This window comes from Gambusia affinis, linkage group LG19 (assembly GCF_019740435.1).
Source record: "Gambusia affinis linkage group LG19, SWU_Gaff_1.0, whole genome shotgun sequence".
Taxonomy (NCBI): Eukaryota; Metazoa; Chordata; class Actinopteri; order Cyprinodontiformes; family Poeciliidae; genus Gambusia; species Gambusia affinis.
This window is the reverse complement of record NC_057886.1, coordinates 16754711-16773524: the sequence shown is the minus strand read 5'-3', so window position 1 is coordinate 16773524 and position 18814 is coordinate 16754711. Positions and strand designations below refer to the sequence as shown.

The 18814-nt window shown below is 37.4% G+C and overlaps 2 protein-coding genes across 5 annotated transcripts; both read left to right on the top strand.

Annotated features, from left to right (window-relative positions):
- The first annotated feature begins 277 nt into the window (after window positions 1-277).
- stard3 (StAR-related lipid transfer (START) domain containing 3) lies at window positions 278-12126 on the top strand. 4 transcript variants are annotated; one of them, XM_044100235.1, is made up of 15 exons: window positions 278-705; window positions 3733-3954; window positions 4046-4123; window positions 4286-4363; window positions 4468-4521; window positions 4805-4922; window positions 5003-5098; window positions 5199-5254; window positions 5341-5430; window positions 6221-6283; window positions 8465-8560; window positions 8650-8729; window positions 8887-8991; window positions 9912-10005; window positions 10544-12126. In XM_044100235.1, exons 1-15 carry the CDS (start codon window positions 646-648, stop codon window positions 10673-10675), a joined length of 1422 nt encoding a protein of 473 aa, XP_043956170.1. In that variant the 5' UTR covers window positions 278-645; the 3' UTR covers window positions 10676-12126. The 4 variants fall into 4 exon arrangements, with proteins under 4 accessions (XP_043956170.1, XP_043956169.1, XP_043956172.1 ...); XM_044100234.1 differs by having other exon boundaries at window positions 330-705; window positions 4802-4922; XM_044100237.1 differs by lacking the exon at window positions 278-705 and adding an exon at window positions 1187-1267.
- Window positions 12127-14140: 2014 nt separating this feature from the next.
- mreg (melanoregulin) lies at window positions 14141-18430 on the top strand. The gene is made up of 7 exons (XM_044100233.1): window positions 14141-14250; window positions 14472-14554; window positions 14633-14727; window positions 14864-15026; window positions 16418-16508; window positions 16593-16756; window positions 17544-18430. The coding sequence occupies exons 3-7, from the start codon at window positions 14633-14635 to the stop codon at window positions 17736-17738; spliced, it is 708 nt and encodes a 235-aa protein (XP_043956168.1). The 5' UTR covers window positions 14141-14250; window positions 14472-14554; the 3' UTR covers window positions 17739-18430.
- The last annotated feature ends 384 nt before the right edge of the window (window positions 18431-18814 follow it).

Genomic DNA, 18814 nt, shown 5'->3' with positions numbered 1-18814 from the left:
CATGGGGTCCTCAGAAGTTCTGATGCCCCACAATAATGCCAGATTTTTTTATTTATTTTTTACAATAAAATTAAAATATATATATATATATCCAGCAAACACCAGGAAAATATACATTGCTGACATGACCCAGGTTAGTTTAGTCATATATATAGTGTATATTTTATTCAAATTTTGTGCTTTATCCATAGGACCTGTTTTGTCCCTCTTCTCAAGAATCACTAATCAAGGGTGAAATAAGCCGGTAAATTTCGGTAGCACCAAAAGATTCTGCGCTGGTACTTACCAGGAAGAGAGGAGAAAGACTGTCTGCTGTAAAGGCCTCATTCAGAACCAGTCACGGCTGCACTATAGGTCAGAATTCGCTAGCAAGATGCACGTCAACTTCCAAAACACGATGGTTGCTAAGGGGATTGGTGCATTTGATTTAATGAACCGGGACATTTTACACGAGTGGTGTACAGACATTAAAATACGCCGCTCGCCTTGAGATAAAAAGAACAATAAATCTATCATCATCTACAGAGTTTTATATAAAAACCGTGCAAACACAATGGAACAGTTTTTAATTCAAACGAAATCAAAAGTTGACAATGCAGAGGACAATTAATTCCTTGTTCAAAATAAAAGTACGGGAAAACGAAGATGAAAAGTTCAAAATCAGAATCCAACCTGCAGAAGATTTGGGGCAAGCTGAGGCTGAGGGTGAGTAGCGCGACCCGTCAGGACACTGCATTTGAGAACACCTACCACATAATGTGCTAATCAGAATAGGCTACCATGTGTGATAGGCTACCTATTATGTGACCAGAAAAATCCATACTGACTTTGAGAGTTTGATTGAACTGCAGCTAGCTAATCTCAATGATTCATACATCCTGCCTTACCAATTAAAATACAGATGTTGTCCACATTGTCAAGTGCTTCTAATTTCTACCTTATCCATACAGGTAGCAGTTATTACAGTCAAAAAAAGTTTTATCAGCTTGGATTTGGACTTTTTTGTAAACGCATGAAGCGAGAGATAATAAGCCATTGACGCTTTTTGTCATAATGCCGGCTAAAATTCAAAACTACTTTCACCCCTATTTATGACAGATATACTTCTTGTCCAGTATGTGACAGCCAGCGTGTTGAAATATGAGTTTTTGATATTTGTCACGTGACTCACTATTTGTCGGAGAAGTGTAGTGATGCATCTTGGTACAACAATTCATCTTTGGCAACTCCGGAAGAGTCGCTAGTCGATGATGTTGTGCTAAATCAAGTGAGTTTACTGCTTTAAATTTCCTTTATGAGCCTTTTCTAACAGTGTCTCTTATATTTGTGATAGTATTCGCTATAGTTACCTCATGGAAATATAATATGATTATTATACATTTGAAGTTGTTACCTGGTAAAACTTGTTAGGAAAAAGGTTTGAGAAGCTAACAAGGGAAAAGCTAGCGGCAGTGAGTGTCAGTTTGATAAATATAACTTGATTTGTGCATGTTTAATTAATTTAGTCTGGGTTTAGCTTGATAACCTGGCAATGTTTCTTATTTGTTTCACACTAGTAGCCAGTTTGCTAACACACACAGTTGGTTATATGTTTTTAGCTTCGAGTAACGACTCGTAAGTCATGGGATTTCACACCAAATATAACCCGCACTTCTTGTGATGTAAACGGTTTTCGCTGTAGTTGGAGAGTCCTTGAGTTATTTATCAATCCTAGGGCAAAGGGTGTTTAGAAATGGCTGCAGAGATAATTAGAAAGCACTCGGGTCTGAATGTTTGTCGGTTCATTGGCCTAACAAGCAGGCTGTTATACTTCTACAGCTCTACGAAAACCCGATGTCATAGAGCAACTATTCTTATTTAAAAATGATTCATCACAATAACATCCTTCCCGTGAGTGATTTTAAATCACAAGCTGTGAACACTGAAGCGCATAGCTAAAATAGTTTAATCGCAATGCAAGTTCAGCTAAAACAATTTATGAGGCCAGTTGGAGACCAAAGTAATGTTTAATAGTTCAGTGAATATTTTACGTTAAGTAGACCATGTTTAACTCAACCAAAAAACGATTATCAAAATGAAACTATTTCCTTGCAAATTAAATAATGGCGCAGATGTTTTTAATAGCAGTTGTGTGTATGTTTCAGGTTTAATTTACCATAAGCAACATATAAACCAAAGAAGAGGAAGTCTGGTACTGTGTAAACAGACGTCACATTTGTGGGAAGCATGATCAGGTGGATGGCAAAAGGACAATGAAAGCAAATGTTAACTTCATAAGCCAAAGTAATTGGTCCCATCTCTTAATCTCACTTCTCCTGGTTGTCTGAAAAAAGCCTAATACCTAGAAGGATTTTTCGCTTGGTAATTTATTTACCACTTATACTTAGAAGTTATCAATTAGGCTCAAAATTATTGAACATTTTGAAGTCTTGCCAGATTAAGATTTAAAATGATCTTTCAGTTTTACCAAACACTTTCCTCTGACTGCAATTAAAATCATGGTTTAGGACAGGACCAGCCATAGTCCTGACGTAAATTTCACAATCTGTGGAACTAAAGGTTAATGTAGTTCCAAGCTCAAAAATTGAGAGTGCAAAAACATTAATTGTCGGAAGTGCAAGTGGGGATTTACAAACATTTGAATGCCAATAAACACTTTTTTATTGATTATTGAAAATGGCATAAATAATTTTATACAAAACTTGCGGAGACTCATGCAGTATAAATCTAGGCTGATAGAGAGTCGGCTGCATTCATTGAAACCATTTGTTTAATTTATATTCACCTCCTTTACAACTACCAGACACATATCGACATTGTTTTCATGCCTCACAACATGTTTCTTTAAGCACAGAGCTGTGGGCTTGTTCCCCCAGCTCTGGGTTTCTTCTTTTCTGCCTTTGTTTAGCTTCCCTCGAGGCTGCAGACAATAATGTTTCATCCCTCGCTCATGTTTGTCAGTATGAATCACATTTAACACATCAGTTAAAAAAAACATATAGAAGTTGCTGTGGACTGTATAGGTGTTTCACACCAGCCTTGTTTAGTCCGTTTTAATGGAATTCTAATTTGTTTGCCTAGAAAGATCATTTGTTTGGGGAGGTGTGAATACAAAATCAAACTCTGATACGGACAAAAAAAAAGTGAACTCTGGTTTGACTAAAAAAACTAGATCTTGGTTTGATTGAAATGAACTCCGATGCCATTTAAATACATATGAGAATGCCAAAGACAGTTCCAAAAGCAGAAAGTGGACTATAGCGCAGGGTGCTCTGGGTAATTGCAACCAAAATGAACGCGTTAATCTAGCGCTGGTGGGGAAAATGGCTCGTGGTCTTTACCCAAAGACACAAACAAAATCCTGCAACACCTAAAGTCAGACGCCATTACATTTGTTTACATTTTGTGAACAAGGAAGTTTTGCTCAAAGTCTTCTTCCAAGGTTTTTGTGTCATTTCTTTCAGTGATTCGTGGTGCAGCGCCACCACAGGCAAGTGAGTGAACAGGTTGCTCAAAGGGTTTGGTTTGTTTCATAGTGTGAAAGTGAACTGCAGCAGCTAAAAGTGTAACATTTGTTGTTACAAAGCGGACTACCAGTTGCGGAAACACCTGAAGTCACAAGACCACCCAAACTGAGAAAAAGTGACTTATAGTCTGGAAAATACAGTACTCTGAAGCGAGATTGAATCAACCCTATTTTTTATTTATTTATTTTTTTCATTATTTTTGCAGAAGAAAAGTAGCAGTGCGGTAAAAGCGATGCAGGACGGGGGCAGTCTCCCTGGCATTGCCTCCCTGAACTCCTCCTACTCCACGTCACTGACCCTCCCTTCCTCATACCTCCTGCTTCCACCTCTGGCACGCAAAGCTGTCTCTGATGTCCGGCGCACCTTCTGTCTCTTTGTGACCTTTGACCTCCTCTTCATCACACTTCTGTGGATTATAGAGCTAAATGTAAATGCGTGTTTATTCATAGACATGTTTAAGACACAAAACGTCAATTGAATTCAGTAACCGTTTGGACTCCTCCCTTCCTGTCCTTCAGGTGACCGGTCCGATCTTGGATAATCTAGCAGATCAGGTCATCAGATATAAGTTCAAGACTTCCTTCTTTGATATAGTCGTAAGTGCCCAATTCTTATTGCTTTGGTGTGAATCTAAATTTTATGATCTTGACTCTTTTTTTTGGGGAGCTTGGATGTACATTTCCTCCAGTCGAAAGCATTTGTAAAGTTTAGCACTTGGTGACATCATTTGCTTCCCCTTCTCTTCTTCTTCATGTCAGCTCCTTGCCTTGTTTCGTTTCCTCTGTCTACAAATTGGCTATGCAGCGTTTCGGTTGAAACACTGGTGGGTTGTCGCGGTAAGTCAGCTCAGACACAGCAAAACACAAAGTTATTCAAATTCAAGCGAAAGTCTCCTAACTTTTCTCCTGGACATGAATAAGAGCTCAGTTATTTCCTGCAGATTTCAACCCTAGTGACCAGCGTCTTCCTCGTGGTGAAGGTCATTGTATCTGAAGTGAGTGCCTTCCTGTTGCTGAACGTTCACAGTTCGGTTTGAGCAGCGCAAGTTCATCAGCTGAAACCTCTTCATCTTTTTCACTTCTGCTTTTTGAAATTCCCAGCTTGTGTTTGCATAATGATTCTTATCTACTCCATCTATCTAAAGCACCAAGCCCTTTTCCCAAATAGATATAGCGTAATAAACCTCTTATCTTGTGCTGTAAGGACTTGCCTACATATGCATAATAATAGTGAAAGTATACCCTTCTTTCTTTCTTTTTTCTCATTGTGCTCAGCAGCTCTTGTCCAAAAATGCCTTTGGTTATGTTTTACCCATCACCTCGTTTGTGGTGGCGTGGTTGGAAACCTGGTTCCTTGACTTCAAGGTTCTCACTCAGGAAGCCGAAAATGACCGAGGTGAGAGAAAAGTGACAAGTGCAAACACATCTCAACAGAAGTTTACGTCCTCTTTAACTGATTTCCTCCTCTGACCTCAGCTTACCAAGCAGCAGTGAACGCTAACAGAGCTCCTATGCTCTACCCCCACCCTGTTTCTGACGGACAGTTCTACTCTCCACCTGAATCCATTGCAGGTGATGATCTTATAATATTTGTCATTCATCTTCTGTGTATTCTTGTTTCTCTCCTGATTTCTGCAAGTAGTCATTTTTTTACTGATCTTTTTGTCTGAAGACTCAGAAGAGTATTTGGACGAGGAGGGTCTCGGGTCCAAACCTACAACCTCGCAGGTACCTGCATCAGCGCCTGCTGACTGTTTTTCATTTAATGATCCTCCTCCTCTTGTTAATTTCTCCATGTCTGGATCTCACTGCAGGAGAAGTACATCAAACAGGGTCAAGAGGCCATGTCTGTGTTGGATCAGTTCCTCGCCCAGGAGGAGAGCTGGAAGCTTGAGAAAAACAACGTAAGGACATCTCTCCATTTCTTCCCTCAAGCTGTTATTGCTGGGAATAAATTCAATCTTTTATGAACGTACTGGTCAATTAATCCAAATAAAACATAGATTTTTGAAAATGTTTTTCAATTTATGATAAAAGAAAAGTCATTATCAAAATCATTTATGAGAGATTTTCCTTCACCTCATTGTTCATAGTATCGGGTAAAGTAGTAAAGCTTGATGGAAACAGTATAGTAGCTTTTCAAACCGAAAGAGAAACCCACTTCCTGTCTTGCAGCATTTTCTGGCAGTGATGAGTTGACATTATTTAAAGCTCAGATTTATTTTCCCCATTCTGAATTTCAAATGTTCTTCGCAGACTCTTAAATGTGGAAAACGTGTGAAATTTAATTTTCGCTTCATTATCATGTATGAAAAAGTGATTTTTTTTTTTGCTTACACTCTCTAAAAAGTCAAATTTTAATTTCTTCAAGAAATGCTTTTTTTAAACTATAATTTTTAGCTTCATTACATTCCTTTGGTTTGTCACAGCAAAACTTAACTTCATGTTAATCATTTCACACATTTCTTTCTTAAACCTTTTGTCCAATTTTGTCCATTTTCGCATTTAATAAACAAGCTGCAATTTGTTATATTTTGACTTGAGTAAATCTTAAAAGGTTTTATTTAATGTATATATTTATGTATCTTCCTAGATTTTAAAGTACAACTAATCTAAAAACAAAAAGATAAAATATGGAATTGTTTAGATTCCAGTAAAACCTTCTCATGCTGACAGGATTTTGTATTTTGATAGGACATAGGAGACGGCGTCTACTCTCTGGAGACTGTCAGCTACGGAAAAATCTTTATTCTGAAGGTACTGCAAACGTAAAACATTGTACTTCATTGTCATGCAACAACCCCGCCCAAAAAACCACCAATCACATCTAATCTTGGTTTGTGTTTTTGCGCTTCAAAGGAGCTATGAAAGTTCAGACTCTTTGTCCCTGTCTCTTTTTTTATATTGATGAATCACTATTTACAAATCATTCAAGCATAAACATCTTATCAGACTATATTATTTCTTCCAAAATCATTTGGAAGAAATGATTGCTAAGTGCTATTAGCGTCCAAAATCATTTGGAAGAAATAATACAATTGTGATTTCTACAGTGATATCTTAAAGCTAATTTCAGATAAAAGAGATGGTTGTTCAGATGAGTTAACAGTAGATCAGACATCTTTCTACTGCTGTCTTTTGTGAATTTACCAAATATTGTGAATCCATTTTTGTGAATTCACCCAAAAATCTGATAAAATGGAATTATCAGATTCCATTTTATCTTATAGTATAATTGGAAGGGATTTCTTAGTTAATGCATCTGCATCAGATATGAAATGAAATAAAATGGCTATACATCGTTTGCGGTAGTAGCTGGAGTGAATTTTGAAGCCATTTCTGGTGAAAGGGGAACCTTTAGTATCAGCTGTTTTACTTCTGCTTCCACATCAAAATGTAAACTATTGTTTGTATTTGTTTCTTATGTTTTAAAAGATTTCCTTCTAATTTACATATCCTTCATAAAATGAACAGACTGGTTGTGATTTATTTTTGTTTCATATTTGAAGAGTTTATTTTTGGGATTTAAAATACAGTGATATCTTAAATTCATAGGTGAGAGTCAGTGGAGATTTCCCTCGCTTATTGGGAAAGATTATAAATAGGGCTGTAACAATTAATCAAATTATTCGAGTTCCTTGATTACTAAAATCCCTCGACACTTTGTTAAACTGTATTTTAATATTTAATCCACTGTGCTCCAACCGGATAAGTGTTTTTGTTCCCCAGCACTCTCACTTCCCTCAATGAGCTGCTTGTGAATGCTAAGTGCTATTAGCGTAATATTGGGTTAAGCCCAGTTCACACTACACGATTTTAGAATTGTCGGCCGATTTTCAAAACCTGAGTGACCATACGCTAGCCGACCAAAATCGTAGGTATAACGCATTCAATTGGCCCGATTGTGCAGTGTGTGGTGTTCATCCAGCCACACGGCAAGAGCAACACACCATACACAAACTGATTTCTCACCGACATTCAGATTCCAGACCGAAAATACAGGAAAAGTCCACTTTACCACACGTGAACTTAGAGTAAACAAACATGGCTGACGACGTAGAAGCAATATGCTGTATAGCAGCTCCCCAGTTATTGAATTAGTTAGCCAGTCTCGACGGGTGAATTTCCTCTTTTTTATTTTCCTTTTGCAGGTGATTCAGATTCAAGTGATCACCTGGACACAATCACCTTGTCGCCACAGTCACCGTGAAAACTAAAAGATACAAACATTAGAATACAAACACAAACGTACAATACAATAAACAAACAAAACGTATCTCGCTGCTTTCACCGGGAACGCCAAATGTAGATTCCATTACCAAACAATTTGGCCATTCAAGTCCTTCATTGTCAGAATGATTAGACCAGCCTTATAAGGCCTGCCCTCATTAACCACGGCAGCCCATGAGGTACACACAAAAAAAAAAAAAACACAAAAAAACCCTCAAATATTACAAAGTGTAAACACCATCAGAACAGACAAACATCCATAAACAATCTGCAATAAATTTTAATATAAAAATTCACTCTAAATAATTTACAATAAATAATTTATCTGGAGAATTTATTTTAAATAGTTCACTATCTGTTATATGCTGAATATGTCCGATTTCAGATGGGAGCGGTCTACCGACTGGACCCGATCAGTCGTAACACACCACACACTGCAGGATGATCGGTTATGATTATCGCAAGCAACAATCTTAGAATGCAGAACGTTCTAAGATTGTCATAAGAGGGAAATCGGGGCAAAAAATTGTGTAGTGTGAACTGGGCTTTACCAAATGTTTCCCTCCTCAGTTAATCTCTTTGTTCACACTTTTCTTTTATGACTCAGCAGTAAGTGCGCTTTGATCATAAAATCATCTCCTGAAGCATAATATACTTTATTTACTTTACTTTATTCCTCAGATTTTTTGCCTTATTTCATTTGCTCAGGCCATGTTGCAGTGTCCCGCAGAGCTCGTCTATCAGGAGACGATGCTGCAACCAGAGAAAATGGTTGAGTGGACCAAAACACTTATTTCCAGCCAGGTGATGCACTTCTTTGTTAGATCAAACATTTTCCATTGAGACGTTTTGCAGAACTAAAGCTTAATAATGCGCTGTACTTTTGGCCTCAGGTCCTCCAGAGAGTTGACGCCAACACTTTGGTGACATACGACGTTGCTGCTAGCGTAGGGGGAGGCCTCGTATCTTCCAGGTACATCAGCACAGCAAAGATCGGGCTTCCTTAGATCTCTTACTTTTTTCCTTCTGAAAGGATTTGTTTGTTACTTTGTTTCAGATTTTATGTCTGAAACAATGTAAATTGATTTTATTTATGCGCTTTCTGTTTTTGTTTTTTTTATCCCTATAAGGGACTATGTCAACGTTAGACGAATTGAACGCAGACAAGACTGCTACATTAGTGTTGGCGTATCAACCACCCATGATGCCAAGCCGCCGACTGATCGCTGTGTCAGGTCAGTTCATGCCTTCACCCGGATTTCTGTCATCACTGAAGTAAACCAGAACTTGTTTTCAACAAGTAATTGTTTTAAAAGGATCCAGCACTAGTTGAACATGTTGACCTAAATATGATGCAGTTTCCCTATAAACTAAAATATTGCTATTTGTGAAATGCCAAAACTCATAATTACTTCAGAATAAACATCTTTTGTTATATTTTTCACCCATGGAGGTCGCCATTTTTCCACTGATGGGTTGATGATGTCATTAGGTCCATTCTGTACTGGAATCTACAGAGTAAACACAGGAAGGGTAACTTTACCTGAATTGTTGTTTATTATATTGCGTTTGACTGGTGTAATTTTAGATAATGCTACACTGTGTGCCTGTTCGCTGTAATTTAAAAAGGAAAAACAAGGCCAGGCGAATCTGGATAGTTTTCCATCATCTCTTGTTATTTCTTGTTCCGATCAATTTCAATGCACTCCGGTTCAAATTAAAAAGGCTTAATAACCTTTCTCATCACTATTTTGACTGGAGGAGCCAGGCAGTTGGACCAATTTGACGTCATTTACCCAGAATGCAGTGCAGTGTGAACAACATGGCGACATTTGTGACAATATTTATTAAAATTTACAAAAACTAAATAACCTACAGTATTATTTCTGTATTGTTTTTACATCTAAGATGAATATTTCTCAAATAAGGTTTATTTTTATAACTAATTGTGGATCCCTATAAGGGGTAGGATTACTTTACATAAATGTTCACTTCTTCCTACTCCTTATAAAAACAAAAAAGTAGTGGTAAACAAATAATCTTGTTCTTGGACATGTTTTCTCTGTCCTACTAATAAAAACTTGTTTGAAATAAATGAATCAAAATCTATTTGTACCTTTTTTACTTCCTGTTTGCTTTTTATTGGTTGTTCTAGGGGAGAAAATCACCCAGGAGGATTTGTGGTTCTGAAATGCCGCAGTAACCTGTCCGTCTGCACATTCATCTGGGTCCTCAACACAGATTTTAAGGTGGGGAATATGAATACAGAAATCTTTCTTTTTTTTTTTTTTTGCATGCAAAAAAATAGAGTTGCAGTCCTTCCTTCTTCTTCATCACTTGATCTTGCTTCTTCCTCCAAAACTGCAGAGATATTTCTCAGATCTTTGCTGAAACTGCTCACAACTTCCAGTGTTTGCATGCTTAATTGTTTACGCTTTGACTTACCATTATTACTTTTGACCCAGTTACTACAGATGAAAAATGCGACACTCACAATGCCGTGGAATTTATAGTAGTCTGTGAAAAATACTTATGAAAGTATTTTGTGTACACAGAAAGAAAGCGCAGTAGTCAATCTTTTTAAATCAATTGGTGGTAAGTGGTTTTATTTTGTCAGTGATACTTTAAGGACTTCTGCATAAAGCCTGAAGGATTGTTGCTCATTTTAAGGTTGGTAAGGAAGTTTTGCAACATGTAGGTAAATTTCAAAGCAGATTCAAATCTCTTTGACATTGTATGTAAATATGTTCAGCCAAACACCTAACCTTCAGTTGTTCTTTTTTTCAGGGCCATCTGCCTCGCTATCTCATCCACCAGGCACTACCTTCCGGCATGTTTGAGTTTGTGGGCCAGTTACGGCAACGCATTGCTGACCGTTATCCCTCCCTTTACCAATTACCTCGTCCTCAACAACCATGAAGCCTAAAGAAAGGCAGCCTGGGAGGCAAAACTCCTGGACCCCAGTCATTAACCTGAGGAGTGGAGGCGTCATTCTGTGGAGCTCCTGAGCTGAAGGGATGCACGGCCAGCTGCCGCAACTGACCTGACTTTACCTCTAAGCATAGGAGGCCATATTTCAGATCAAACAGAGTGATTTGGACAGAACAAATGATTATCCTCAAACTATTTTATTTTATTTTTTACATTTGACTGTTACTCTGACTCCGACTAGGACATGGGATTTGTTCTGAGTTGAGGTGAGGCGCACTCTCTCTTTCATGAGGAGAGGATCTGTGAAAACTGTTGTCACTGAACAGAAGCAGCTCAAAACCTATTGTTGTTTATCGTTTATTAATTTGTGCTATTCTTTATTTTTCTGCACCTTCTTTACTTCTTCCTGCCTTCATATGATAGCCATGTTCTTATTATTTAAAAAAAATACTGTTATAGATGAAGAGGATGCGCTATTTCCTGCTCACCGCTAGAGGGCGACATGACCAATGTCGATTGGGAAAAGGCTCAGTTTTTTCTGCAGTACAACAGTAAAATCTGTTGTTCCAGGGTTTTTAACCAGTTTTTGTGATTTTCACAGTGATATCTTAAAGCTAATTTCAGATCAAAGGAACGATTGTTCAGACGACTTAAAAGTAGATCAGACATCTTACTACTGCTGTCTCTTGTGCCAATCACCTCATGTGGCCTTGTTGGGGGCAGAATAATGAGCTGGAGTAATTACATGATTTATAAATAAATTGAAGTTGCAATTTATTTTGTCATGCATGTGAGACATTTATCAAACTTTTCATTTCTTTACATAATGTAAAGAATTGTAATGATGGAAAAACTTTCCCTTCAGCTTAGTGTTATTAGTCTGCATACTGGTGGTACCACGCTCCTCAAAAATCATCATGGTTCAAAGGTAATTGTCCTGAAATGTGGGTAAAAAGCTGTTTTTGTTTTTTTTGTTTCTTTGTTTTACAGAAACTTCAGTTATTTTTCCTAAAGGAATAAATTTGTGGATTAGACTTTGAGGAATTTTTTTTTTGGAAGTTGCAATTAATATAGGTGGAAAAAGTGCTGTGCAAGACATCTGAAATATTTGGGTAATAACAATACTCAAATGTATTTGTTCTGACTTTTTATGGTTCCAAAAAAAGGAATTTCAAGTGAAAAAAATGTAAACAACGTGCCTTCATTGCAGTAATATTATATACTGAGGTTATTGCTTTTTGTTCACTCAAACTTGTATATTTTCTGCTCCTATTACGATCTGTTGATGGACGAGAAGCCTGCTTGGAGCGCTTATGTTTACTTATTTCAACATTAGTTTGCATTTTAACATCAAACATGTTAACTCAAAGCCATCACTACTGACCAACTGTTTTTACTGGATCTTAAGTGTCTTATGTGTAATAAAACATCAACACCTATCTTGAGATTTGTTTTTTTTGTTTTTTCTTTTTTTACAAATACAGGTATAATTCAAACAGAGACCAATGTTTTGTTCTTGTTTCTTTTTTTCTACTTTGTTACAAAACAGCACAAATGTTTGACAAATTTCTGGTCATAAACAGCTTTCATAAACTTATTTCTCCAGTTATGCATGATTTTTCATGAATTTCTTTCTTCCAACAAAGCTCTTAGTTGTGAGATATTTTTTTTGTAATTTTTCACGCTTAACTCTTCATTGCCTTGCGGAGGGTGATGGTGATAAAGTTAGTGAAATGTAATAACAGAAAGCATTTAAAGGACTTTGAGTTTTTGGACTTCTGGTTCCACCACAATTTTTTTTAGTTATTCCACCACTTTGATTTCCTTTTCTCTTGGTGTCTTTCAGAATATTATGTTTTTTTTTCAGTGTTTTGTTGTTTAAATCATCAGCATGTTGAAAATACCAGTAATTAAATTTTCTAGTAACGCCCAGTTCTATCAAACAGATCCCTCTAATCACAATACAGGGACATATGGAAGAGAAACTGGCCTGTAGCACCACATATTAGGTTTAGAGTGGGAATCCTGTTCTCTTCCAGCTTGTTTCAGACCAGGCATACCGTGTTACCAGAGTATGTTAGCATTATCTGAGCTTCCAGATAACTTTGTGCATTGCTCTCACAAAGCCCTGCTGATTTCCACAAAGCTTTTCCTTAAAGCTGTGCTCCTTCAGAATAGCGGGAGCAGCAATTAGCAAACACCTGGTGGAACCTCGCATCTGCTGAGCTTATCATGCGGAATACATCTCAGTCCAATGCTCTGAGGAAGCGTAAACAGGATAATAGAGGAACATTTTTGTGATGCTGTGCTGAAGGTGAAGTGTCGGAAAGAGTAGGAGCTTCTTTTTTCTGACTTTTTAAGTCAAGCATCGCAATCTTAGTGCAATGCTTAGGAAGAGAAAAGCAGATGTCACGGTTGGACAACAGAGAAGTGATGGGGGTGTCCATTAGTCTGTCAGTTCCCAAAACCAAAAAAAAAAGAAAGACTTGTAAAAGATCACGCAAGGCTCACTGGGTGTCGTCGTAGGACTGCGGGAGGATTAAATTGACCGCAACCCAATTTCGAAGTGTCAAATTGTGAAGTCAAGTATTTATTAGGTTGTGTTCGATATGTACATCACTTTTATAACCACTGAAGGAAACATATCTGCTTGATTGTCATATAAAATGATGCTATGTGCCTGAAAAATAACAAATAAGTAAAAATATCTCCAAGCTCAGTGATAATTCTGGCTCTTTAATTGTAAAATGAATGTGTGATCTTTTATTAATCAACTGAAAATTGACGCTCATACTAAAACAAAATCACCATTTATTTCAATTTTATATGTCTATTACCGGTTTTAGACATATAGAAATTGCATTATGTTTGATCTAAATATAGAATCACTTCATATCAATGGACTTGGTCTTATTGAGAAGTACAGTATTTGTCTGCTACTCATCCTGCTGGTGTTTAGGTATTGAAACAAAGAAACCTTGTATTACAGCTTTATGGTTACATTTCAACCATAAACCAACATTAGCAAATCAGGGTGGGTTTCAGAAGTTAATTGCACATGCTATGATTTCATGTTGGATCTCAGTATTCACTGTACCTTTGTAGAAATCGGGTTACTTTTTAAGAAAAGAAGAAAAAAAAAAGAAGAAATGAAAACAGTTATAAAGTTTTTCTGCCCTTATTTACAATCTATGGAACTGCGAGTAATAAAATTAAACCTTGAATGTACCGTGGTAGATTTCATACAGTATGTACAATTAGTCTTACTGCTGTAGAAAAGAGATGTGTTGTCCTCGGGGGCAAAAACAGAATTCATAGGACAGGACACGAAGCAGCTCACATGATAGTGCTGTGACTGTCTTCTGAGGTTATGGGTGAGTGAATGTTTTTTTTTTTCCTTATCGATGAGAGCAAAACCCCTTTAGTGCTCTTATTGTCCTCTATGTGAGTCTGATAAGAAACACCAGTCGTCGGGATGCCATCTCCCTGAGCTTTTCCAGACAAGTATCTGAGTCACTGTGGAGCTGAGGAGAGATCGTGGAAAATGGGAGGCTGAAAATCAGGTAGAGACAGAATTTAAGTTATTTTCAATGTCTTTGAATTTACTCTCTGTTTTACATCTGAAAATATATCATATTTTCAAGATTCACTAAAGTGGACAATATAAATGTTGTTGCAACTGCCTATTTTTCTGTTACCAATGTTTTCATTTTGTTTTCTGAAATATTACACACTAATTGAGTCATTTTTGGAAAAATAAAAAGAAACAAAAACATTTCTTCAGAGCATCCACCGGGGATTTGGAGCTGCAGAAGTGCCACTAGTTGTTTTGAAGGAGCGAAGAAGGTGCAACGTCTTTTAACCAAGGTAAAAAAAAAACAAAAAACTATCTGGACTTTGTGGCATTGTGCAGCCCTGCAACCAGTTCTTCCTTGTTCCTTTTAGATGGGTTCAGCTTTCAAGAGGTTCTGCATGCAGTTCTGCTGCTGCTGCTGTGCTGAAGACGAGGACGAAGAGGAGGAAAAGCAACCTCTTGTAACGTAAGACAGCGTTTTAATAAAATAGAAATAATTTTCCACTCCTGCTGATCCTAAAACCATTTGATTGATGCTGAAAGAAACCATGGAATCTTTCTTAATGCCAGTGAATGAGTTTTGCTGTGTCTCAACAACACAGTCCAGATCCACTGGATTATTTTACTCGTGAAGTCCAGAAGAGACGAGACGAGGAGACCAACCTGTGGAGTGAACCCGGAGACCCCAGCCACTCAGAGAGAGATGATGACCGAACGCTTCACACCCTGCTTCAGGCCAGGAATAAAACCCGCATTGGATCCACGGTATGTAGAGGAATCGAAAAAGGAACAACAAAACACTAACAAATAAAAACAACTGATACATTCTTATGCTTTAATGCATGTTTTTATTTGTTAAATAAATATAGTGCTGTAAAAGCATTTTCCAGATTACAGATATCTTTTGTTTTTGTTACACTTAAATGCTTCAAACACATTTTAATCTTCGAGAAAGCCTGAGTAAATAGTTAAAGCGGGGAAAGAATTTATACAAACTACCTAATTCTATGTGAAAAGATTATTTCCCTCCTTTTTAAACCATGAATTACCTGTAAGTCTCCATCCACACCCAGAATCAAGAAATCTTTTAAACAGAACCTGTCAAACAACATGAAATAGGCTTATAGATAGCTTTTCTAAAAAAACATACATATATTTTTACATTTTAAAACAATCACTGATAATCTGTGAAAAAAATCAACTTCTCCGACTCTTTCCAGTGATCTTACTGCCATCTGCAGAAACACACCGCTCCTAGTCAGGAGCAACCAATCAGAGGCAGAGGCAACATCAGGCTCACGTTGTTCAAGTTCAAGATTTAATGTACTAATGATGGAGAAACAACCTAATGTTACAAGAAAACTGCCAATTGTGTTGTGTTCAGGGCTGCGAGGGCTGCAGCGCATCAGCACGAGAGCAAAGGGGAGAAATCTGTAAAGTGTGATTCTTCACATTTTGAGGCCAAGTCTCAGAACTCCATGCTATAGCTATAAAGTTCTCAAAGAGCAAAACTTTATTCCCTCATCTAAAGAAATTCAAGAACATGTTACAAACAAAATCACTGACATCCATCCAGGAGTGGCTTCCTACCAACATCCCTTCAAGATTCCTTAAAGAACTTATACAATTGGACACAACAGAACCAAAAACAACATCTAACATCCTGAAGGCTTCACTTGGCCTCCAGAACATCATCCTTACAGGCAAGCATGGTGGTGATAGTGTGATGCCCTGGAGCTGGACGAAAACATGGATTCTGCTCTGTTGTAGAAACTCCTGAAGTTGAAAGTCTTTTTCATTTCTGTTTGTGCAACAGCGCAAAGGATCAAAACCAGCAAATTCAGGGCTAAACAAAAGAAAGTGAAGGTTACAGTGCAGCCTATTTCCTTAATCATGTATAAACCTCATAACTAGTTATTGCAAATGTTTCATGTCACAATTTGAAAATTGCTATTTGTAACTACTCGGGCTGTCTTTGATATTAAAATTTGTTTGAAAAACTTAAATATGTAAGTGTGACAGAAGAGCAAAAAGAATACATCTTCAAAGAGGTAGAATTTTTTTATAGTCCTTTCTACATTTTATTAGTCTATGTTGATCAAAGCAAACCTAAACAGGACAGAAAAAAATATTTCCTTTTTTACCCTGTCTTGCAGGGCTATCGTCGCCTGAGTGTCGACATTGAAGCCATGAGAGATACACGCAGAGAAGTCAGAGACAAATGGAAAACCATCCTGGAGAACCTGGGTAAAACTAAATGATACACATATGAGGAACACCATTAGCAGAACACAGCTGCCTTTGTTGAGGTTGTTTATCTTTTTGTTCCAGGTTTTATGGCTGAGGCAGACTCTCTGCTGACAGTATCTGCTGGTGCCTCAGCTGACCGCATGCGTAACGCCCCGGCAGCACGTGCCATGCTACACACGTTGCACACGGAGACCTCCATCTTCAGCTCCAAGGAGGCCCCACCAGAAAGATATCTGTTCATCATTGTGAGAAAGGGCCCAAAAAATAATTTTGCACTTCTGTGTTAAAACAGGGGGTCTAAAGCATCTAATTTTAGTTGGTTAGCTTTAGCATCTCAAAGTTTTGTTGCTCTATTACCTGTGTAATAGAGCTTGAATCCAAAAATCACCTTATTGTTTTGAGTGGGCATTACTTTATACATTACAAACCTTTTGTCACTTTTAATTTTGTGCTCATCAAACAGAAGCTGATTATATACATCTTTTCAAGCAGGTAATGGATATAGGATATGATGCACCACCAGTGATTTTCCCAGGTGAAATGGATGGAAATGGAAAATATAAAGCATCTCTGGTCATAGTAACTGTGTAAAATGCAGAAAAAAACAACATTAAAGTGGTTGACCTGAATGTTATTTTATTAATTTCTACATTTATCTATTGGGAGTTGAAATAACAAGATCCATTCTCACTTTATTTCAATCTCGAAGATCATTGGTGTCAATAATCATCAGCTTCTTTCTGCAAACAAAGGCTCATAAAATAGCTTTTGCATAAACTGCTACAAGTTTTTAAGACTGGAAATATTTTAAGATGATAGTGGTTCACTTTGTTCTTGGCCTTTTATTAACTTCAGCCTGAGTTATCAACATCCTGTTAGATATTACCTTATAAAGATTTAACAGAAATTATCTTCTGGATATTTGAGCTGTTCCTTTAAAATTAAAAATATAATATATTATATTATACCCTTGTTGTATGTGGTAGCTTACAGCAGCAAATATTTCACCTTTCTCTGTCTTCACCTCTGCAGGATCGCCTCCTTTACCTCGACATCGGTGAAGATTTCTTGGCCAAGGCGAAGCGGTTTTACCCTCCGAAGGACGACTCTGACGAGGAAATGCCGGGCCTGGCCATAAACCTGCCGCTTCTGCTGGCCAGGGTCGAGGCCATGAACGGACGTGGCAATGACGACGATGAAGAGGATGACAGTGAAAAAGATGATTAAAAACTGATCCAATGAGGTCTGCTGGCTTGCAGTGATGACAGACAGCAGCCAGGGGGCAGTAACCATCAATCTTGACTACCTTTAGGTGGCTGAAGCTGCTGCAGGCTGAATATCTTCTTCTTCTGCCCAAACTTCAAGGGTTAAATCATTTCTGTTTTCTTTCTTCCAAATGAAGCAGGGAGGATTACAAATTTTCTAAACGTTAATTCGCTGTGAGAGTATTTTTCTCCTTTCCACAGAGTTTAAAGCGTGTTCATTGTTCACTTGCTGAAAACCTTCAGGGTAGCAATGATTTTTTCAGCAGAGCCCCTTTGTCTTTTGTCCTGTGATTATCAGCACTTCCAGTCAATCACATGATTTGTGCAAATACTCTATAAACAGTCTAGCTATCTAATGTCACAATTATTAAAAAAAAAAAAAATTAACATAGATTATTTCTGTTAATTTCATCAGCACTTGTTTGAAGTCTGCATTTGGTTTCAGATTAAATTGGAAAAAGAAAATGAAAATTGCGAAGTCATTACTGTATGTTAAACTTTATGAAGTGATTATGTGTGCGACTGAGATGGCCTTCTGGTGATGTGTGGGAGAGTATTTTTCCTTCCAACAAGCTGTGGAAAATGTGAAAAACATCTAAGTAGATGTGTAAGTCTTTGTGTTTGTTCATGATTGAATAAATGTTTCTGCCTAAAGCCTCTTGTTTGTGCAGAATCACATGTTACTGTGTTGGCCTAACTTTAGACGTTAGTCATTTTTGCCTTGAGCAGCATTACAATACCGCCATTCACACACCTTGAACATTTTCACATTTTATCACTTTAGAACCACAAGGACTAACATGTTTTGGTAAGATTTTATGCCATAGACCGACACAAGATAGTACAGCCTATAAAACCCTTCTTCAATCCACTTTAATCAAATATATCTAAATAAAATCAAACAGTCTTTCTGCGTTTAGTCTCAGCCTCAGAGGTTTTGAGAGACATTTTGCAAAAGTCACTGAAAATCCCAATAATGTGGGAAATTGTCAAAAGGTGCAAGAGGTATAAACACTTTTGAAAGGCTTTTCTTTGAAC

Bases quoted from the DNA above. Each gene is read 5' to 3' on its own strand.
- stard3 (XM_044100234.1), top strand. From the start codon at position 646: ATGAAAAGTTCAAAATCAGAATCCAACCTGCAGAAGATTTGGGGCAAG. The intron at 4,364-4,467 runs GTAAGTCAGCTC...TATTTCCTGCAG, and splicing joins AACACTGGTGGGTTGTCGCG to ATTTCAACCCTAGTGACCAG. The intron at 10,006-10,543 runs GTGGGGAATATG...TCTTTTTTTCAG, and splicing joins TCCTCAACACAGATTTTAAG to GGCCATCTGCCTCGCTATCT.
- mreg (XM_044100233.1), top strand. From the start codon at position 14,633: ATGGGTTCAGCTTTCAAGAGGTTCTGCATGCAGTTCTGCTGCTGCTGC. The intron at 15,027-16,417 runs GTATGTAGAGGA...CCTGTCTTGCAG, and splicing joins AAACCCGCATTGGATCCACG to GGCTATCGTCGCCTGAGTGT. The intron at 16,757-17,543 runs GTGAGAAAGGGC...TCACCTCTGCAG, and splicing joins AAAGATATCTGTTCATCATT to GATCGCCTCCTTTACCTCGA.